The sequence below is a fragment of the Symphodus melops genome (genome assembly GCF_947650265.1).
Source record: "Symphodus melops genome assembly, chromosome: 8".
Lineage (NCBI taxonomy): Eukaryota > Metazoa > Chordata > Actinopteri > Labriformes > Labridae > Symphodus > Symphodus melops.
Genome location: NC_136698.1, coordinates 25,752,723 through 25,776,549, shown reverse-complemented (window position 1 = coordinate 25,776,549; position 23,827 = coordinate 25,752,723). Strand labels below are relative to the sequence as shown.

Genomic DNA, 23,827 nt, shown 5'->3' with positions numbered 1-23,827 from the left:
TAATGATATTGAAGAAGGTGATGATGATGATCATGAAGGCTTTGTTTGATAATAACAATGACAGGATGGTTTTTTCTCAAGAATAGATGTCGATGTTGTGCTCTGCCTCCGTGCAGCGCCTGTCTGTCGATTAGACATAAAACAGCTCTGACATTGTATCCTCCAGTCTAGATCCTTGCTTGTGTTGTACATACTCTCTTATTGTCTGTTAAATGAATTGTAGATTTCAAAGAGCTTATGTTGTATCATAATTCCTCTGGAAACACAGCGATTAATTAACACAGCGTTTTAATTTTATTGTTTGTCTTCTATTTTTTGATTTTGCTCAAAAAAAGAAATACATGATATTGTAAACACAAGTTGATCTCTTACTTAAATATAAAAAAGAGGCAAAGTATTGAAAGAAAAGAAAAAAATCCAAAGATCAAAATCTACAGTACTACAAGCGTTTCACTGATTTAGTCAGCTATGTTGGGACATCATATTTTAAAAACATCCAAACATGTAAAGTGTGTCATGTATGCAGACAGATATAGTAAGTACCTCTGCAAACAGGGCTTGTTGTGATGTTCTTTATGGAGATAAATAAAACGTGGATAAACCTGGTTATAAACTTAAACTAACAAACTCCATCTGTTCTGGGGGAAGCAAATGGACTCTGATCCTATGTAACAATAATAATAATAATAACAATAATAATAATAATAATAATAATAATAATAATAATAATAATAATAACAGCATAACAGCATGACAGGACTGTCTGCTGTAATCTCTTGATTTCGAGACGCAGGATACACTAAAGTGTAGAGATAAATGTAGATGAGACCTTACATGCAAATCAATTCACATGCAAAACTAAAGCTTAGACACGGCAGAAGGATGGAGCAGATGGAAATGAGGATTCACTTAGAGGAGTTCTCTTCGTGTTTACATAGTGAAAACTGAGCACAACATGCATTCAACCCTTTTAATGAAGCTGATTGTGAAGTTGGAAGAACACTGCCTTATCAGATTTCATAAAACATGGAGCAAGTATACAAATAATGAAGAAACCACAGGCCATAAAAAGTTTAAACATTCAAACATTTACTGTGGACACAGATGTAAATGTGTTACATTAAACTTTTTCTGTTTAGAAAAGTAGAGTAGCTGTTGAGATAATTAAAACCATTTCTAAGACATTACATGTGTACACTTTTTTTTTGAATAACACTGATCTTAAGAAACAATACTTTCATTCATTCAGGTCATGCTCTAAGTTATCTGTCTTACAAGAGTTAAAGGATAAATGAAAAAGATCTACCTAAAAATGAAAAATGTGTAGACTCGTAAAAAAACATGATGCCTCTCAATCAGATCTAAAGATTTATCGTGGTGTCTGCAGAGAAGCTGTCTTCTTCCGTCTTGTTTTGATGAAATTGCTGTTAAGCTCCCTGCAGTGGTGTGGAGCTCTGAGCCAATCAGAGCGCACAGGTAGAGACTCAGAAAACTGTATCAACAAAAATACACTGCTGTTGAAAAGTCTTCTCCTTGTTCTGAAGGAGCGTTCATGCAGAAGGATTGTTGGGGGTCAGTGGGTCACACGGGCATGCAGACATGCAGACATGGGAAGGGTAAGGGGCCGTTATGGGACTTTTATGCGGGATGAAGACCAGTAGAGCGGCTTGGGCATGAAGACGTGGACACGACATGTGGGACACGTCTGTTTCTTCCACAGCCACTGCTGCATGCACTGAAACACATTTTAAAAGACATTATAACATCTGCATGTTTATGACGTCTCTCTTCCTCTCTTGTGATAATTTTACTCCACTGATGTTTCACTGCATTTTCAAAGAGTTCAGATATGAAGAAAAGACTGTTTACTTTACGTATCATCTCGACAATTGAAATGCAAATAATTAACATTGAAGTCAACAGTGAACTGAGGTGATTTTGGACTTCTTTGAAACGACTCTCAACAAAGAAAAATTAAAAAGAAATGCTTAAAAGTCCTCGACTTAAACGCTAGCAGGAAAAATAAAGACAATCATCAATCCATCCAGATTATTTTTATTTACTTTGTCATATTTCATATTTATTCACACTTTTTTTTACCTCTCAGAATGTTTTTAATTTTTAGTGTTTTTCTGATAATGTTTTGTTTTTTATCCAGAAACAAAAAATTAGCCATGACTCAAAAATACAATCACATGACCTGTGACAAAATCACGTTTTATTTGCATTTTCTTTTTTTACATATTTGCATTTTATTTATTTTATTAACTATACAAATATTATACAAAAGTGTTTTGCATAAGCTCTGAAAATGGCACTAGCTTATCATTTGTATGTAATACTCATACTGTCTTCATAAATTATTCCATTTTATTGAACAGATCAGGTAAACTGACATGGTCAAAAACAGTCAGACAGTTCTGGCCTCCCATGAGGGTCACAGAAGAAAGATTTCCCCTTTCCTCAAGCCTAGCTGGCTTCAACTAACTCTGGTTTCTTGCCCTAAATGTCTCTGTTTTTCCATTTCAGTCCAGTCGGTGATGTTAATGCACCTTAAACAAACTCTTCAAACAGTCAATCAGCACTAAAAGAAAAAGATTAGATGCACCACCTTTCACTGAGTTGACTTCCTGTGATATTACTTATGTGTTTTGTAAAATGCATTTTTCCGTTGCCTTCATTATTATTATTTTTTGTTACTAAAGGTTACCCTATTTGGATGCATTGCAACACCTTATTACCTTATTACATTAAATCTTATTTCCTCTGCTTTATCATCTATTTTCTAATATATGGGATAATAATTTACAATATTTAATTCATGCTTTATTAAAGAAGGCTTGACACCTGCAGAAATTGAAAACTTAAACTCATTAGGAAGTTTTCACCAAGGTTATAAATAAAGTGCCGGTAAATAAGTTTACCGTTTTCTTGCACGTTTTCACCATACAACCAGTGGTGTTGCCCCCTGCTGGTCAGTGGAAGGAATGCAGGTTTAATGCAGTTCTTTTTCTCTGCGCACCTTTGTTGCCACTTTTAATTAAAGGGTGAGAGGAGCCAGCCATTGACAAGACTGTCACTCTTTGAATCATAAATTATAAAGCTAAACTACACAACAGCTCTCAGCAAAGTATCACAACCGTGCAATCTGAGAGCTTAACTCTCAATATGTTTAAAACAATAATTCTGGTTGTTTGTTTATTTTTCTTGAAAATAATGAAGTATGGATAGTGGATGCTCCCATACTGGCTCATCAGACACATAGGAAGAGAGAGATGAAAATGCCTCCAAAGCTGACGTAGTGATAGGACCCACACATCTGTTTCACAGGTTCAGGTCAGGCACTCGGACCCTTGAGAATTTTACATCACACTATAACTCATTAAAAGTTCAGGGGAGAATTTTAGAAAATCATCACTTGTCTCCACCTCCTTCCACATATTGATTTCAGCGATGTCTCCGCAGGGAGAGCTGACGGCGTAGTGTGAGTGGCTCCTTCTCCATGATGGGTCCATCTTCAGATCTTCTCCTCTCACCTGAGGGTCTCCTTCCCTGACAGGCCGCGGACTCACTGCTGCTGCACGGCTTACTTTGCTCTGACCTGCGAGCCGCCTTTTCACCAGACAGAGACACCATGGTCAGTAAGTTTTCCTTCAAGCATGCTTTGAGAGTTTGCTCCTTGCTTCAGAGGAAAGTGTCCGATGTAGGCAGATTGCTTCACATCATGCACATCCAGGAACGAGCTGATTTCATGCACCGTGGATGTGATATCTGACATGCTGGGAGTTGAGAGTGGCCAAGACGAGACTCCTTTTTGCAGTTTGAGTATAACGTAAAGGAGGAGACATGCAGTGTGTCTGAGTGAAGGAAGATATGTTACCTCTTTGTGGAAGCGGTGTGTACAGTGAAGCTCCTGCACGCCTCCTCCGCTCCTCCGTATGTCCTCATGACAGATCAGACACAGTTTGTCGTCATCATTCTGTTAAAGAAAAGTATCAACCTTCGCTTTAAAAGAATAACATCTGAGCAAAATGAACTAAAACTGCAGTGATGTTGAATTGATCTGTTATATATTCACAGTTTGTCAGACAACACTGTCCTCTTCAATCATAATGTTATATTTGCTCTTTACAGTATTCAGCTGTATGAGTGTGCAGCCACAGTGCAGAAAACGATGCTTGACTAAATAATTCAGTAATTCTCCTGCACTTTCTTTCATCAATAACCACATTGTGACTTCGACGAGGCATCAGGCTTTTAAAATATTCAGTTTCAAAAGTAAGTAAAGTGATTCATTTGGATTTCATGACTGACGAGAGTTCAGAAACGTATGGAGTCAAAATCATTCATCTTTGCTTACGTCCTATCCTCTATAACCCTCAAACATGCACAAGGTTTTATTCTCTTAAAGGCGCAGGACATGGCTCGTGTTACTGACTTAGATGTATTTAATTAGTGTTTCATTTATTTTGAAACACTAACTGGACTATAATACGTTTAATAAAGCTTTGGTTGGGACATATATCATGCACCTTGGCTTTTGTTTGGACAGGAAACAAATTCAACCACTCTTCTCTAAATGATATGTTTGCTGCACAAATCATGAATTGTATAAACAGTAAATCCAAAGTTTGTGGAAACTGTAGAGTTGCAGTATAAATACTGCTGTGATATCTCTTTTGAAATAACAAGGCACAGAAAGGGTTAAAAAGAGTGAAAAGTTGTGAAAATTCCAATAAACAGTGATTCAGCCCCTTACTATCCACAGAATTATGTGATTATATTTTTAGTATTAAAAAACGCTGATTAATACGGATATAATGAGGGTTTCATGATCTGTCCTGATATGAACGCTTTTTTATCTTTAAGAGAACAACGCCAACTTTAAAGTGTGAAGTTGTGCTCACCACAGATGTGTTCCTCTTATCTCGGAGAAAAAGTCTCTTCTCAAAGGACTCGGTGAGCTCGGGGATGGTGCCGATGCGGTTCTCCTGGAGAGCTGTCTTTCCTCTGCTGTTGTCGTCTGAAGAGGCGCGTCGTGCTCTCTGGTGGGACCGGACCTCTCCCTTCTCTTCCCTGGGTTTTATGTGGCTCGGGGTTGGGGCCATAGCAGCTGCATGGAGCCTGTTCAACTTCATGGCATCTAGTTGTGACTGTGGATAACACAGTATAGGGGATGATAACAATACATTCTGAAAACACTTATTCAACCTCAGGCAACATAGAAATGTTAACACTTAAGACTGTGCATGAAGGAAGGACATGAAAGATATGATGTTGGACCCCACCACACTGACACTGACAACTGCTATACATGTAACCACACCCACCTTATTTTAAATAGAATACAGAGGCTGCTTGAATTGGACTTTTTTAGTCATACAATCAAGAAAAGTTTTATAAGTGTGGAGAAAGTCTTTGTTTATGGCGATGGGTTAATAATGGAAGATGTCAAAAATGAAAATGAATATTGTAATACTTAAAGTCACAGACACTCAGTGTCATCTGAAATTGTTCCCCTCATTCAGCGCTCAAGACTCTATGTTGTAAAACACACATATTGAAGCCTCTTGTGGACTTAAAGAAAAGAAAAGATCTAATCTTTTATGATTGAATCTGCAGCAGTGGCCTTCACCACTGAAAGCATTTAAACGCTTGTGCACTGTTGTGACTGCCATGTTCTGTGTTAATTAAACAGAGATAAGTAATCATGGCCTCGTTAGCCCTGTTTTGGTACCAAAATAAGAGCAGCTGCTTTACAGAGCTGACACTTTCAGCTAAGAGTTAAAGAACATGAAATCTTTCTGAGTGTCAATCACAGTTTTAAAAAAAGGCAAACTGCTTTTGAGGATTTTGACCAGCCGACTTCCCCCCAAGTCAAGAGCCTTGTTGTCCTTCTGGACAGCACTCTCTCATTTGCACCTCACACATATAGAAACATCACAGGGACTGCCTTCTTCCATCTCCAAAACATCTCCAGACTCCGCCCATCACTGTCCCGGCCCAGCACCCAACGCCTGGTTCATTCATTTGTCACTACTGCAATGCCCTGCTCACTGGACTCCTCGTCAAACTCATCAACAGAGCTGCCCAGTTTATCACCCGAACCAAATCATCTGACCACATCACCCCTATTCTCATAGAACTTCACTGGCTCCCTGTACGATACAGCATCCACTACAAACACCTCCTTACATACAAAGCTCTTCACCATCGAACCTCCGCTCAACCTCAGCCGGACTGCTCCCCATCCCCACACCACACCTCAGCACCATGGTACTGAGACTTTGGAACACACACACACACACACACACACACACACACACACACACACACACACACACACACACACACACACAAGACAGTCAGACTCCATCTCCACCTTCAAATCCAAACTCAAAACCCACCTGTTCAAACTGGCACACTCACTGTGGTCACTGTGCACTACACCTGATTTTTTTTATGTTTGGTATTAATATTCTCGTTATTTTAAGCTTTTATTCTGTGTAAAGTTACTTTGGGTGGCTTGAAAGGAGCCATCAAACAAATATAATGTATTATGTAATGGGTGCATAACACCCACAGTCTTTATAATGAAGGCTGGGCAACATGCAGGTATTAGAGTTTAAAAAGTTACTTTTTTCAAAGTCACTTAGATAGTGCTTGAAAAATAAAAAAGGGTAGAGAGTTAGAACTGCACTCTGACTTACATATTAAGTATCATTTAAAAATCATCGATGCAATAGGTAGAAAATAGTTTGTAAAATAGCTTTTCCTTTTTTTCAGTTTGACATTGACAATAACAGTGGACATATATACAAACATTAAATTGTGAATACATTTGCTCTTTTATTTTCATTTTAATTAAAACTCAAACAGGAGAGATGAATAACAATATAATCTACCATACTATTTTCCTTTCTAAGTTTACATACAAAGTTCTTTTTGGCCCTTTTCTTCTTCCATATTAAGAACTTTGTTATTAAATATAAGGCTTTATATAAGAAACTACAGCAATTAAGTTTAACACTTGGACGGCTCACAAGAGAGACAATGCAGAAGAGGCAGATACATCCTGACTTAGACTTAGACTTAGACTGAACTTTATTGATCCTCTTGGGATGACTCCCTCAGGGAAATTTAAGTTCCCAACAGCATATAAAATGTATAAAAACAGACAATAAAATGTGGCAGGTAACAAAAAAGTAACAATATAAAGAATAAGAGAATAAATAATAGAACACTCTTCCGTTGGAAAAAAGTAAAAAATATCCCCAAAAAAATATGCATGGAAGAAGCAAAAATATACAAAATATGGCTTAAAAAACAATGATTATTATTATTGCGATTATTGCACTTTGGTGGAGATTGTTGCACATATAAGTGAAAGTGTCCATGTGTTATTTTTTACGTTATATATGTTTTAGTAAACATCACAAACACATGCATCCTACATTACCTATGGTTCACACTTACACCTCTTCATCACATTGGACTGTAGATTTTGTTCTCCCTAAAACTAGAGACTTACTGCGTTATTCTTTTAACAACAACCTGGGGATCTGAAATATGTGTACTACATAAGACTCAATGGTTTGTGTTCATTAAGTGACTACATAACAGTTTGTTTATGTTCTTATGGATTAATAGATGGACTATTTGGCTCGTCCTACCTCTGGATCAAATGCTTGTTTGCACTCATCATTAAAATAATTTAATTTTCTGCTGAGCTTTTTGCCCTGATGGTGCAGTTTGGCACCACCTAGAGGCCAATCTGTGTGGGCACATGCTGTTAAATCTTCTGGTAGCTGCTTTTTGTTTCATAACGCCTGAGAGTTTAATGGGTTCCCAGGAAGAAAAAAAAAAGATAATTAAAGTTAAACAGTGATGATATTGGGATCAAACAATTCTCTCGTTGTTTATTCTTCAGCTTGTTCACCAAAGAGCTTGCACATGTTGATAAACATTCACATTGCTGGCTCGTTGGTGAGCAGTGTGCATCTTCTATATGAGCCAAAAGCTTCTTCTGTGTCGTCTTCTTTGACCTCTGTGCTCCCTGTGACAGGAGACGAGCGAGTCGAGTGAGTCAGGTCCCTTATGACTAAATAAAGCACCACACTGTCCACAGGAGAGTGCACAGACTGTATGTGTGAGAGCTTCTGCATGCAAAAATCCATCACTACTTTTTCTTTCTGGGACCTAAAAGAACAAGATTCCCTGATTTTTTTTCTTCAATTTCAGTCACATATACTGTATATATTTTTAAACATTAAGTCTTGATTGGAAGCAAAAATCCCATCTGCATTTTATTTACAATTTCTTTAAACATTTGAAAAGAGTGACACAGTTGATAAGTTTTTTTTGTTGTTTTTTTTTATGGAATTTTGCACAATATAAAACAGAACAGGACATTTAATAAGTGTATGTTTCCACAAGTTTTAGTCACCATGATAAACTGTGCATGTAAGAGCTGCAGGAGTGTCACTTATTTCAGCTGACATTTTGATGTGTACAGTCAGCGCTACACCATAACACAACGTCATGGGCAGCAAAGTACTCATACTAATGTTTCATTTTTCCACGTTTGCAAAGGGAATACATGCATCAGCCTGCTGTCCTTTTCTGCCTCATTTGAAACATATCTTAATCTTTGACTTGAATGCACACATTTTGTTTTCACATCTTCCAAGCTGACACAAAGGTCTAAGGCCAATGAAAGACCCTTTTTTAAAATGCCTTTAAAGTTATGCAATTAACAGTTTAAAGGCACTCTTCACTTTGTGGTCAGGTATTACTTTCTCAAAATAATGTTGGAAAATAGAAATAAAAAAGTGTTGCCTTTTTCTTTTATTGACACTTTATATTGTACACTAAGTATTTTTCTAAATGGTAATAATTAAACTTAACAAGATGTTGAAGCCGTTGTGAGCTCAATACATGAATCAAAAGACTTTAAATACATGGATACGGAGGAGAGTGAAAACTATACTGTTTACCTTTGGGCTCAGCGTGCAGGTATTTTTCATGCACCTTAAATGCTTGACGATGACATTAATGAAAATGTTATGATTACTGCCGTAGATGGTCCTGTTATTATTTTGAACCATGTGCACCCTGTTATGGACTATTAAGTATTTGTTTAACTGGCATACTTTTAAGAAGTCTATTTACTCTGGGCTGTAGCACAAATAATGTCTTAAAGTCTGAGTCACATGAAACTCTGCTGGTCTTACCACAGTTGGCAGTGAGGCTCTCCGGTCGCTATGTGTTTTTGCAGGTCTTCTGAAGCTGCGTTTTCTCTCTCTGGAGTGTCCAGCCTCTGCTCCGTGACCCCAGTAGCTGCTCATCCATTTAGTGAAGTTCCCGTCATCATCCTCATCATTGTCCATGATGATAGCAGGCAGGAGCCTGAGAGACATGCTGGAGCTGTGCAGGGAGCCTCTCGCTGCAGCAGATAATAGTGTAAGTCCAGCCGAGTGGCACAGAGTGCAGAGACAACACTGAGCTGACCTACTAATCCTCTGACTGACTGCCTGCTCTACTACACAAGGCAGAGGTAACTTACTCCAATTAGAGCCCTCTGCAGGCTCAAGCACTGCTGCTGTAGTCGCGTTATTCTTGGACCACCCAAAAATAAACTGCACTGCATTTACTCGGTTCTTTAAATAAGTGAATCCCCTGTAATCGAGTTCTTGTAGCTGGATTGAGTAAACAATGGAGGTGATGGGCGTAAACAGGGAGGCAGAGAGGAGCGGGTAGTATTTTGGCACGGGTTGACCACTGTTTTTAATCTTTCCATTACAGTCATGGGCCTGAGGGTAGACAACTCAAACTCCAATTTCCCCATACTTTCCACTCGCTGAGTACATCAAACCTGTCAATAATTATGGAGTGCAGGCCACCCTGTGTTACACTGTTACACTGAGAGCCCGGGGCCTGTTTGATACAGGGCACAGAGGGCACATATGCATACTACTACTGAATCATGTTTTTGTTCTTTGCATGCTGCTTTGTTTATAATTTAAAGGTAAAATCATGCATCTGTGCAGCTGGGGAAACGTTGGATGCACAAAGAGAATAAAGCACATGTGACATCAAGTTACATTAGACAGTGAGAGGAACCAAAGCACAAATAACAATACAATGCAGTCAACCATATCACATTTAAATTTGTCATCTAACAGATATTCTATCACATTTTTATTTCTATTTTTTCAATAGATTAAAAAGTCTGCAGAGTGCTCTGACAGTATTATAAGAATAACATGCTGTCTGAATAGTTAAAAACAGTTTGTTTTTCAGCTTCAGGGACTTAGACATTTCTTAAACTGATATTTAAGAAACGTGAATAATTCCAGTTCTGTTATTTTTATATGAAGTCTCTGACATTTCAAACCAGGCAAAACTAATCATGCAGTTCCTTAAAGTTAGGAAACCTTATTTTTTTATTTAAATAACTTATATGTATCATCCTGTCATGTTTTTTTGTTGTTGTTTTTTTTAATTATTATTATGCAAGTCAATAATACATCAACTCACCGAGTTATTAAGGATCAATGTGTTGCAAACTGTCTGCAACGTGTGACGCTCAAACAGGAGGCCTGATCCTGGCAGGCAATGTTATGAAACGCTGATGGTGCTGTAACATCAGATAATGACTGGAAGTAGGATTACTGTGTTTTCTAATGTTGGAAGCCAATTTACACAACAAACACTGAACATTTTGTATGAAATTAACCTAATAAATGTTCACGTATGGAACATTATGAAGTTCATGTTTTAGAGATCAGGAAAACTGCCACTTTCTTTTTGTTTACATTTTTTATTAACGGAAATAAACGTGGATTTAAATTGTAGACCCTCATCGAAATATACTTTAAAAAAAGGATAAAGCAGGATTAGCATTTTTTTAAAGACAGAAATCTCAGTGATTTTGGATAAAAAAAATATGCTGACATATGATGAACATGTTTAGAGTTCCTGTGACAGATGAGACATTTTCTGTTGGTCGTGAACGTGTGCATGGAAACAAATGGTGCTAAAAAAGTCTACAAAGCGATTTTGAAATATATTTGTTGGGGTGTGAGTGGCCATGTACTGTAGTTAGTTTGTGCACTCCATGTACAGAGGATGTAGTCCTCGAAGCAAGCAGCCCAAGTTCAAATCCAACCTATGGCTTCTTTCCAGCACGTCACTCATATCTCTCTCTCTAGCCTTGATTTCCAACTCACGTCCAGTCTCTACAATAAAGACTAAAATTAAATAAAATTTATATTTAAAAAAACATGTATATGCAATGTTTTGTTACACTTGTACTATCAGAGTTTAAAACTTCACAATTTTTCATTTCATAAACCTTGTTTTTTTGTTGTTTTTTTTAAAATCTGAGACTTGGTTTCGCAATTTATATTTTTAAGGAGTTGGTGGTGACTCCTGAGGCTAAACCATTGGTTCTTAACTGATTAGTTTGCACCCCATGTGCTATATTCCTCCAAATCAGTGGCCCGGATTCAAATCTGACCTACAGCTCCTTTCCTGCATGTCTTTCTCCCCCCCCCCCCCCCCCCCCCTTCTGTGTTTGTGTTTTGGAACCAGGACTAATCAGCCAGAGGAAAAAAAGATCCTAAATAAACTTCTGTAGGATCTGTTGGAGCACTCAGAAGTTAATCTGATTAAATGATCTCACTGGAACTATTTGGTGCTTTTAAGTAGTTGATCTGCAAAGATTAACATTTCTAAAGTACCTGCTGCGCTCATCTAAACAATTCTCAGCATTAAAGCAGCATAACCGCGTCTCAGTCGTCACAGGTTTCCAAACAATCAGTGGTAGCGACTAACACTAATCCAGGCTGTGCTAACAATAGCAGACATGTTTTCAAAGAATAACAGACACGAGAGTCATGAATAACAAGAAGATCAGACAACCTTAATGTAACCTCTGTCAGAGGGTTAGGGTTTCCACCTTTTTTTAAAGCATCAGCATCAGCTGCTGCATGCTCAGTGAACAGACAAACATCACATGCAAGGTTATTGTGTGTCATCATGCGCTGCGGACTGGTGGCAAAATTGATTTGTAGGCTTTTCAAAACAAGCTACTGTGCCAGAGCTTTATGTTGGAGGCAGCGAAATGTTTCAAGTTCCGAACCTGGACACAACTGTCCACACACGTACACAAGTTTAATCAAGCTATCAAGTTTATGAAACTGCTGAATCAACGTGGAATTTTAATATTTACTGTTACACACATTTGTAGGCAATTATGAGCACAAAAAAAACAGATTCTTATTAAATAAAAAAACTTACATTTACTGATGTTGTACATGTTATCTTCTTTTCATATAAGTTATAAACAAAAAATGTGTATTTATGACAAAAATTTGACTTTTTTATATATAAATGAATGATAGTGTAGGGTGGAAATAGTAATTTATCAATCCACACATAGAAAACCACGAGAGAGAATGACTGTCCATTAAGAAGGATGGACAGGGAGTTTGATTACACAGAGTAACCTCTAACCAGCTGCAGGTTGTTGACTTAAAGAACAGCTCAGTGCTGGTTCTCACTGTTCGAGGACAGATGGCCTTGGGCTCAAATTGAGTGTTCGGGCTCCAGCAGCTTCCGGAACTGACGTGCAAAGGGGAAGCTGAACCTGGCAATGAGACAAAAAAACGCTCAAACTCATAATTTGATCTCACATTGATCAGAATAAGAAGGGCTGAAAAACTTTTCACATTTGAAAGTAATTAACCTTTATTTTCACCCTGCATCTACATAAACATGCAGCTCTGATTTGAATAACACAGGGACTGTACAATTTCAAAATGATCATGTCTTGTTAACATATCAAGTCACTTGTTGATGAAAGTTAAATTGACACACTACATACTTACTAGTGGTTCCTAAAGTAGGGGTCAGCAACCTCGAGGGGTTGTGAGCCGCCAAGAAGGGGTCATGAGAAGCCTTCTAAAATCAAGAAGTAACAACTTTAAATTGTTTAACCCTCATTGTAACACAAAACTGTTCAATTCTAAATAAAACCATATCATTTAGGGAAATCAAAATGAAATGAATAATATTATTATATCAACTTCTTTATAAATTACTACAGTTTTCGCTTGTTACATCCTAGGTTAGTTTTTCAGGATTTAAATAAAACAGTTTAAAAAATAAAATAATATGAAAAAAAAAGCAGGTGGAAGGGATTTAAGGTAATCAGCAACACTGCCCCCTAGTGGACAGAACAATTATATATATATAAATATATAATTTGAACATAAGATTTTCTTTTGTATGGTTTTACTTATTCCATGTTCATATATGAATCTTTATATGCCTGAATATATAAGGACAGACCTCAAATGCGATTAAACAATTATCATGATAAATACCTGTACAGAATATATATGTTTAAACATGGATCTACTGCCTATTAGCATATGAACATCTCAGACTAGTATTACACTTTTCTATGCACTGCAAAAGAGGCAAAACTGCATTGTTTACTTAATCCTAAATGGACTAGTGTGGGCAACCTTTACATCTAATTAAATTAATGGGATAATGTCATCTGTGCTTCAAAACTCAAATCATCAGAGGGCTATTACACATTAAGATGGACACATTTGATAAATTAAACAATCTTATATCTAATAAAGGAAATCAATCTGGATACTCTGTTGGGTGGAGTTGAATGTTTTAAATTTGCTAAAAAAATAAATAAATAAAAGCCTATTGTAATCTCTCTCTATTGTGTTGATATTAAAAATACAAAAATAAATTACCATCCAATTTATTTATAAATCTTTTTCAAAACGTGAAATTAAGATTATTGTCAGGGGAAACACCATTGCTCAACCCCATAAAACAGTAAAGGCAAAGGTTCAGAATTAACAGGAGGATAAACATAAAGATTATGTCAATATTGATAAGCAAACACAAAATATTTACTTTAATTTAAGTTTTCTTTTGAGAACAGTTTAGAATAATTCCTACAGTATTATGTAGCTTTTGAGTTAAAGGGATACTTCACCCATTTGCATGAATGGTCGTGAATCCAGCCCTCATTTTGCCCTGAGACGAAAAAAGTATGTTTTTCTTTGCTTGAAAGTTTTTTTCATGTGATGCAAAAAGCGTCATATTGCATATTGCACCATTCAACACTACTACCATGTTTCTATTGATACACAGCTTCATGTAAATGGATGAAGCACCCAACAGGCCTGTGTGAACATTGTCAAGAGCCAGAAACAACAGAACGTACCCTGACAACATGCAGCAAATACAGACAGGAGAGAAAAAGAATAATGGAAACGTTGGAAAGAAAAAGGAGGAGCAGGAAGAAGCGTGCAGGTGATGGAGGGTCTGGGTACCTTTGATGATCCAAAGGTACCTAGACCGGGTCATCTCAATGTGACAGGACAATTCAATTCAATTCAAAAAACTTTATTTGTCCCCGGGGGGGGGGGCAGTTCAAGGGCACACAGAGCAGTAAATGAACGACAGTGCAGGTATACTAAAAATGTAATACAGAGATGCAGAGACAGAGTCAACAAAAGACTTAAGTGTCACAAAAAAATAATTGTCAAGATGTTAGTAAAAAGTGAAAATACAAAAATTGCAAAGTAGCCTAAGGTACAAATGAAAACTATTTAACAGACTATACAGTGTCTAGTGAGTAGAGGGGTAAAGAACAAAAGGTGGCAGTAATGCAACTCTTTGGATGCCAGCTGCCGGTGAACCTCATAGAAGAAGAAGAAGAAGCGCCGCTCTGAGCTGTTTGGACTACAATTTACCACATTTGAACTACAACTACACGCAGCCCCGTGCACTGTTTTCCCATGATGCATCGGTTCGACCTCGCTAAGCACGGGAAGAAGAAGAAGCAGAAGCGGGGCTCGCTCACGCTGCTGTCTGGCTAACTGTATCGCTCCTTGGTAGATCATGGCTGCTTCAAAGCCAGTCGAGCCCCAGTCCGGGTCCGGACTCCCCCGCTGGCAGCTGGCCCTGCTAGTCGGGACCCCCATAGTGCTGGGAGTCGGGGCGGTCTACCTCTGGAACCGCCGCAGGACGAAGGACAGGAAAGGAACCGATGAGAGGAAGACACCTGAAGGCAGCGCGAGCCCGGTTCAGGGCCAGGACGGTGCAGCGCGAGCCAACCGGGAGCAGGAGAACATGGTACAGTTACCGTAACCTCGAGACCCCCCCTCCCCCCCTGTTCACGTAACGCTAGCCACCTTAGCACGGGTTGTCTTGTTGCAATAAGAAGCTACTACCTGTACATTAAAACGTGTCGACGCCGTGAACGCGCAGTCAAGGACACCAACGGTTCAGCTCGTGACAGCTAGGCCGAGAGCAACTGGCGGATTAGCCTCAGGTAACGTTCAGCTACCTCTCTCGTTAGCCAGCCAAACTAAGTGGGCTAACTGTTGGCTGTTAATAATAATCGACAGGTAGGTAGGTGATATACATCTCTGAAACGAAAGGTGTGAACACCACGAGACAACCCGCGTGTCAGTGTCGCGAGCTAGCAGAGTGGGGCGGGGATGGCTGTCACTTGAATGAGAGGCTCTGCAGAGGTGACAGGTGTCTGTCTGTCACCTGTTTGATCATGATGATTGAATGTTTATTTGGAAACATTTTTTTTTTTTTTTAGACTAAAAATGAAATCACAGAAATACTCAGCTTCTTTCGTGAAGTATTACGCAAGCATAATGTGAAAGAACTACCTGTGAGGCAAACTTTAACATCTTTACTTTCACACACTTTATAATAAACAGTTTTTTTTTTGATTGTCGATATATTATTTTTTAAGGTTTTAATTCAAGTATCTGCTGCGCAATATCATTTATTTATTTTTTTAGGGCTGTGCAATTAATCACGATATCAGTCTAAGCAATAAACACAATTCTGATTGTATCGCTATAAATAAGAAACACTTCATGTTGTCAAGCAATACCTTTTAACTCTAAGCATGTTTATTTTGTCTGGCTTTAATTTACATGCTTTCTCACCATGTTGGTGCAGTCAGATGAAGCTGTCTGTTACCCTCGGGTTAATTAGTGCCAACTATGTGGAGAAAAATAAACAGTTTTTTGGATTTATTTTGGATTCAGGTGGGACATGTTGCAACACAGGTAGTCTGTTAATAATAATACACTTTATTTATATAACACTTTTAAAAGCAAAGGTTGACAATAAACAAGAACAAGTCAAACCCAGAAAAACATAAACGACAGCAAGAACAGGACAAATGCGTAAAACTAAAACCCATCCTGACCATTACAAGAACCATCACAAGAACCCAGGAAAAAAACAAGAACCCAACAACGCGAGCTGAGACTGAGAGGACAGAAGATTAAAAGGATTAAGAAACTAAAGGAACTAAAAGCAAATAAAAAGGTTCCAGCAATAACAAGATAAGAGCAGTAAGAGAAATAGATGCAAAGACAATAATGATAACAATAACACATAAATAGACAAAGTAAGTAAGATGAAAAATTAAAGTAAAACAGATGAGAGCATAGAAAAAGGGGACAGTGAGAAGTGAAAGAAGAATAGTAAAAGCAGTGAGATAAGACATTGAGAAGACGTCATGACATAAAAGCAAGTCTGTAAAAGTATGTTTTAAGAAAAGGTTTGAAAGGATTGAGGGAATCGGCGAGTGTTATCACTTCATGGAGGTCGTTCCAAAGTCAAGGTCTCCTGACTGATAAACAAGGAGAGCAGCAGCAGAAGAATGAAGAAACTGTTTTATAGCTAATAATCATACTTTGCGTCCTCTGCATGGATATATTATATTATTATTATTATTATTGTATCTTCAAAAACTTACTGTGTTTGTCAATGTGTAGATAACATATCAGTTTTTTCTAAATCATTGCTCCTGTGAGATATGGTTTCTTAACTCTCTTTCTTAAATCCTATTACAGTGTAAGATGCTGAAGGGATACTTGATTATGTGGAAAACAGTCTGTAGGCTCTTGGAGCGTTAAGCCTGAAGTCTAGTGAGTCCACGGGGGGATAATTTAATCAATAAATGTCTTTCTTTACCCTCCCTCTTTCAGAGCCCTCTGGATCGAGCCCAAGGAGCGAAAAACAAGGGTAACAAATACTTCAAGGCTGGAAAATACGAGAACGCCATCCAGTGCTACACAGAGGCCATCGCTCTCTGCCCCACGGAGCAGAAGACGGATTTATCAACATTTTACCAGAACAGAGCCGCAGCTTACGAACAGCTGGTGGGTAACAAAGACTTACATGGTGTGCAGCTCTTACACAAAACATGATGCACTGTGAGATTTGTCCAAGAAAGGGAATTTATCCATATAATATGTTCGCTGCTGTGCAGTGAAGGCTTAGTGTTGATTTTTGTTCCTGAAAAGTAGGATGGTGTGTCTCGCAAGTGTGTGTACAACTTTTATACTTTTTTATTATTATTATTTGCATTGTGCTGAAATGCTTCGTAGAAATTGCAGGAGCAGGAAACACAGTTTATCAGAAAGTGTCCTTTTAATGAGTTCAGTTGTAATCTGGCGCTATGTAGAAAATTCAATAAAATGTGAAGGTGGGCCGCAGTAGTTAATGTGTGTGCGACATGTATGGAGCCTGCAGTCCTCCAAGCTGGTGGCATCTTTAGTTAAATGTTTTTTGGCCTTTAAATTGTTTTATCTTTAAATAAAATGTTTTGCGTGCAGCTGCAGTTTAATGTGGGTAAGCTGTGTGACAGATGCTTTTCTGTTTTTACTTTTTTATTTTTTAATTTGTGCGAAATACAAACAAAAAAGTCTTACTTAAACCTAAAACCATATATGTATGTTTTTCCTTTAAGTCTTCTTTTGGTTGTGGAGCTGGAGATGCAGGAACATTTAAAAAAAAAACAACAACATCCTGTGTCTTTGATTTCAGATGAAATGGACAGAAGTGGTGCAGGACTGCTGTCAGGCGGTGGAGCTGAATCCACGCTACGTCAAGGCTCTTTTCAGGAGGGCTAAAGCTCTGGAAAAACTGGACAACAAGAAGGAGTGTCTAGAGGGTGAGACGCTCTTCTTTTAACTGAAATCTAATCTTAAAAGTTTTGACTTTGATTGACAGTCGCCGTTGTTCTCTCACAGACGTCACAGCCGTGTGTATTCTTGAGGCCTTCCAGAACCAACAGAGCATGCTGCTGGCCGACAAGGTGCTGAAACATCTGGGAAAAGAGAAGGCCAAAGAGAAATACAAGGTGTGTGTGTCCACTTTGTTCGACGCGTTTCTTTTATTTCTGTGAATCACGACGGGTAACTTACCTTTCACCCCCTCTTCTGTAGAACCGTGAGCCGATGATGCCTTCTCCTCAGTTCATCAAATCCTACTTCAGCTCGTTCACCGATGACATCATCTCACAGGCGCTGCAGAAAGGGGAGAAGAAAGACGAAGACAAGGACAAGGAGGGCGAGGCAGCGGAGGTCACTGAGAGGTAAGACAATGTGTAATTAGTTTGTGTTTACTGTTACTCAGACTCTGTTTACTCAGTCGTTGTCTGGTACACGAACAGTGCTACTGTTCCACTTTACTCTCTTTTGTTTTCATTAAATTGAGACTGTTTTCAAATAGTTGAAAGTCCTCACTGTAGGTTTACAGCCTTAAAAGAGTCATTTGATTTGATGTACCCAATTTATTTAATTCCAGACCAGTGCAGTGCTATTAATCAGAGATCAAATGTTTGAACAGTTCTTGAGAAATATGCATCAACTTAACCTTTAGACAGTTTTCGTACTTCTTTCTCTTGGCTTGCATGAAACTCCCTTCTGGGTCATTTGTAGTAACTGTTTGATTTTTAACTTTCCCCGATCTGTGTCTTTACCTCTCTTTAGCTCTGGGTACCTGAAGGCGAAGCAGTACATGGAGGAGGAGAACTACGACAAAATTATCAGTGAATGCACCAAGGAGATCGAGTCCCAAGGTCGATACACAGCTGAGGCTCTGCTCCTGCGAGCCACCTTCTACCTGCTGATCGGTAACGCCACGGCGGCTCAGCCAGACCTGGACCGGGTTATCAACATGCACGACGCCAATGTGAAGGTACAGATTTATCATTTCTTTGTGAGGTATTTACTTTCAAACATAGGCTTTTATACAGCTGTTTCCCTTTTTATTATTTTATAAAGTTGTTCTTTTAACATCTTATTGTTGCATGTTTTAGTCATAAAGCAATTCTATTGATCACTTTTGGCCGTATGTGTCTTTGGAGGAACACGTGGCTTTAACTTGAGTTATTTGTTAATCCTGTTTTCATTCAGGTTTAACAACATCTGGGCTATTCCAATACTGATTAACTTATGTAGATTAAGTGAGACGAGAGGAGGCAGAAAACTTATTTTGCAACTTTTTTTCTAACTTTTACAATCAGAATCTGTTTTATTGCCAAGGACATTTACATATAAGAAGAATAAGTCTTGGTGTATAGGTGTGAAAGAAAATAACAAGTACTTAAATGAAATAAAAGTATCCTGTACTATGACAACTGAGTGACTGTAAAGCCCTATGTAATGGTTTCAGTCAGTGATAGTGCTTTTTGGGTGTCAATAATAATCCGTACAGGTGTCCTGTAAAAGAAGAGAGAAGAAGGTTGAGTGTTTTTTTTTTGGGGGGGGGGGGGGAACGGATGCAGTCTAGCGCCCTGAAACGACAGCCTCTCTAACTGTGTTGAAACACAATTTCCAAGCATCATGCTCCAATTACTTCAGGTTTTTTTTTTCTGTGCTCAAGAAGACTAAATTTGGTGGATCACGTTTTCACGTGTCAACAAAGATGTCTCTTAAACAGGACTTTAATGTCTTCACTCTGTCACCCTCTCACTTCTTTCAGCTCCGAGCCAACGCTTTGATCAAGCGTGGAAGCATGTACATGCAGCAGCAGCAGCCACTGCTCTCCACACAAGACTTCAACATGGCCGCCGAGATCGACACACGTAACCCTGACGTCTATCACCACAGGGGTCAGGTATGACAGATTCTGCTTTATCAGGTTTAGCCTCATCGTTTATCAGGATCTGACTCATCTTACTAAGTGCCAGAGTGAAATCTCTGACATGCATTTCCCCTCAGCTGAAAATCCTGTTGGACCAGGTGGATGAGGCCGTGGGAGACTTTGATGAGTGCATCCTTCTGCGGCCTGACTCTGCTCTGGCTCAGGCACAGAAATGCTTCGCTCTCGTAAGTGATGAAAAGAAAATCTGTCTGTCGATAAGCTCTTTTCAGAACCAATCTTGGTGACTTGTCTCGTTTTTTGGTGCTTCAACTGATTAGCTTTGCTTTCTTTTTCTTGTGCTCTTCAGTACAGACAAGCATATACTGGAAACAACCCCTCTCAAGTACAGAAAGCCATGGACGGCTTCGAGGATGTAATTAAAAGGTTTCCAAAGTGTGCAGAGGGCTACGCTCTTTACGCTCAGGTATAGAAAATATCATTTCATGTCACATTACTGCATGAATCTTGTGCTCTCAATCGGGTGTTTTGCTTCATGACTGTTTTGTGCGTTTTCAGGCTTTGACTGATCAGCAGCAGTTTGGAAAAGCAGACGAGATGTACGACAAATGTATTGAACTGGAACAAGACAACGCTACCACATACGTTCACAAAGGGTAGGCATCCTTCCCTTTTTTTTTATTTATTTTTTTTAAAGGTGATATTTTAAAAATAATATGAGAACCACATGTCTGAGTTTAATGTTAAATGTTCAATGTGTGTCCAGTTTGTTACAGCTTCAGTGGAAACAGGACCTCGACTTGGGTCTAGAGCTCATCAGCAAGGCCATCGAAATTGACAACAAATGTGACTTTGCCTACGAAACCATGGGAACCATCGAAGTTCAGAGGTGAGAGCGCCGGCTCGACTCTTTTTAACAATCTGATTATCCCAGGTCATAAAACCTTTGAAATACATGGCTAATGTTGTAAAGCTGTTTGGTCATGATTCCTTTTTTATAGTACATTTTTACAGTATTTCTAATCAGATCAATGTGTACAGTTTTTATTTACAGTAAGTGTTATAATGTACACAGTCATATTTATAATGTACATGGATCAGTTAAATACATTTTTAAAAAATCGTGGATAAGCAGGTGACTTGTTTTTCAGCAACTTGACCCATTTATGGTGACGTAATCTTGGAAGAGGAGTTAATTTATTCAGACGAGTAAAGATGGAGCCGAACAAGTTTTTCTTGCTTACAGCTTTGATCAGTTCAGAAAACAGTGCAGTATTTAATGTGAGGGTTCTGTGTGGGGGGTTTTTTCCATGTGAAATACAAACATGGGAAATCTTTGGAAGCATCAAGCTAAGGCTTCATCTGCAAGCATTTGTCTTCCCATGTGAGGCTTCTCCTGTTAGTGTTTAAATAGTTTGAGAACAGCAATGCTTTTGCAGAAAATGGTTTGATGTTGCATTTGAGTTTATTGGAAGTGTGGTGCATTTCATACAGACACACAAGTCCCTGAGTGCCAGCATAAGATGCACTCAAAGGTCTGAAGAATCATCAGTATTTGATGAGCTGGGATCTTTAAAGACTTGAATTAACTGAATATTGTTTTTCCTTTCAGGGGCAATCTGGACAAGGCAATAGACATGTTCAACAAGGCCATTAACCTCGCCAAGTCGGAGATGGAGATGGCCCATTTGTACTCGTTATGCGATGCAGCGTACGCCCAGACTGAAGTGGCGAGGAAGTACGGGCTGAAACCCCCGACATTGTAATTCCATCGCCAATCTCCTCACTGTTCAACCTAACTGTGTTCAAAGTGCAAATGTCCAATTGATTTGTAAAAAAAAAAAAAAAAAAAGGGAGAGAAGTAGGTTATAAGAGAGAGGGGGAAAAAAAGAGCCTGGATATATAAACAGTGTTAACATCATATTGAAGAGGTTTGTTATCAGAGGAGGAGGGATTTCTGTGAACATGAGGCTGTGATGAAGGTTTGAAAACCAGAACATCTCCATCAGAATTTAGAGAAAGTTTATGTCATGTATGGAAATGAAAATACATGATGACCATGTAAAACTGTCTAAATGAATAGAAACTATGTAAGAGAATTGTAACGTGCGCAGTTTGTTGAACCAATTACTGACTTAAAGGCTTTTGTGACACTTTTAAATCTACAGAAAAAAAACTGTGAGAGCTTCATATAGTTCTACTGGACTGTTCACTTGTTAATTTATGCCGATTTAAAGTGGTTTTGTCCAGCTCCTTCCACATTGTAACATACTTTATCAGTTCCAAAAGCAAGATAACTATTATAGTGTAATGTCTGTGTTTGTAATGCTGGAATTGATCCCATTGATGCGAGGAAACAGATGGGTTAGCTTAGCATCCTGAAGTGTTTTTTTTTAATATGGGATTACTTGTTTTTTGTTTTTTTTTTCTTTCTTGTTTTTTTTTACAAACTGTGCAGCATGTTGACTTTATAAATGTAAATGCAATGCTCGTGCTGTCTTGAACACTAGGACAATTCTAAGACTGGGAAAATTTTTGCATTAGAAACCAGCTTAACACCTTTAGTTTTTTTTTTATTTTAAATTATTGTTTTCAAATTGCCTCCAGAAGATGTCACAAGGGATAATGATGGTTTCTCCTAGCTCACTTTAAATGCGAGACATGATTGATTTTCTATCATATTGTCAAGTGTTTATGTTTCATGCTGCACTTGGTTTCATACTTTGACAGTTAACTCTGGAAAGCTTTTTTTTTTTTTCACCTCCCCATTTCAGATTATGTCACAACTCAAGCCTTATTTTTTTAAGACCCTAAACAGCCAGAAGACACTCTTGGTAAAGTGTAGGATTTTGTTCCCAAGTAGCATCCATGCCATCAAGTGAAAGTCAAATGAGCCACCACTGCTTACTGTTTGTACTTCGGGAGTAGCACTCATTCATGTAGCAGCAGAAATGGCTGTATGCTGTTGATATGTGGTGATGACGTGACGTGTAAACAAATCACACATTTGAAGATGCATCTTCAGGAATCAAACGAGAGTTGACCTTTTGAGAAAGTTACGTAACATCATCAGCAGATACTCTGCCGATATCCTCCTTGTTTTTGCTTTTTGATAGAAACTCTACCTTACACTCTTCATCAACGACATGTATGGTGACCAAAGTGACAGAATATATGAATCCTAATAAAGTTCCTGGAATGAATTTAACATTTTGCATATTTCTTCAAGTTTGTAACTTTACAGTTTTCATAAACACTTAACGACTTTACTTTGCCTTTGTTTTACTGAGCTGAATCGTGTTTCATCACTTTCATCTTTAACAAATCTGCTGCGTTCAAATTCTGACCTGATGACGGATAAATCAGCTTTTTTCTGATATTTATGAACTCAACCAGCTCATGAAACAGGCCTCTTAGACAAGCTCACATAATACCAGTGTTGTGCATGCTAACCTAGGCTACCTTTAGGCATGCACATGAGGATGATGATTTGTAAATGGCTGTTTGAAATGTAATACTTCAACCTGTCACAAACATTTCTTTGCAACCTTTGTGCAATAAATAAACTATTTGACATGAGAGTTAAATGATTTTGTTTTTGCAATATTGGAAGTCAAATCAAAGAAGCCGGACTCCTGAATGAGTCAGACTGAATTCCTACAGAGAAAACTTCAATGTTTGATTTCATAATGTTACAGATTTGTTGTTAAAAGTAATCAAAAGACTAAATAGGTCATTATAATTTAATGAAAGTATTTAGCATTAGAATCTGTTTTTCTGTAACTGGGTTAATGAACATTTTCTTACTTTCTTCATGGTTGAATTTACTAATCAATCAATAAATCAACAACACTGAAAT

At 38.2% G+C, this 23,827-nt stretch overlaps 2 protein-coding genes across 2 annotated transcripts; one reads left to right on the top strand and one right to left on the bottom strand.

Annotated features, from left to right (window-relative positions):
* Positions 1-1,252: 1,252 nt before the first annotated feature.
* Positions 1,253-11,827, bottom strand: lnp1 (leukemia NUP98 fusion partner 1). Its single transcript, XM_079350691.1, has 5 exons — positions 11,745-11,827; positions 9,234-9,445; positions 4,908-5,153; positions 3,881-3,979; positions 1,253-1,735 (listed from the first exon to the last, which is right to left on the bottom strand). The coding sequence occupies exons 1-5, from the start codon at positions 11,755-11,757 to the stop codon at positions 1,628-1,630; spliced, it is 678 nt and encodes a 225-aa protein (XP_079206817.1). The 5' UTR covers positions 11,758-11,827; the 3' UTR covers positions 1,253-1,627.
* A 2,989-nt stretch (positions 11,828-14,816) lies between these two features.
* On the top strand, positions 14,817-23,176 carry tomm70a (translocase of outer mitochondrial membrane 70 homolog A). Its single transcript, XM_079350118.1, has 12 exons — positions 14,817-15,177; positions 17,067-17,240; positions 17,908-18,034; positions 18,114-18,223; positions 18,309-18,457; positions 18,855-19,062; positions 19,849-19,983; positions 20,088-20,195; positions 20,318-20,434; positions 20,527-20,624; positions 20,735-20,857; positions 21,581-23,176. Exons 1-12 carry the CDS (start codon positions 14,944-14,946, stop codon positions 21,732-21,734), a joined length of 1,737 nt encoding a protein of 578 aa, XP_079206244.1. The 5' UTR covers positions 14,817-14,943; the 3' UTR covers positions 21,735-23,176.
* The last annotated feature ends 651 nt before the right edge of the window (positions 23,177-23,827 follow it).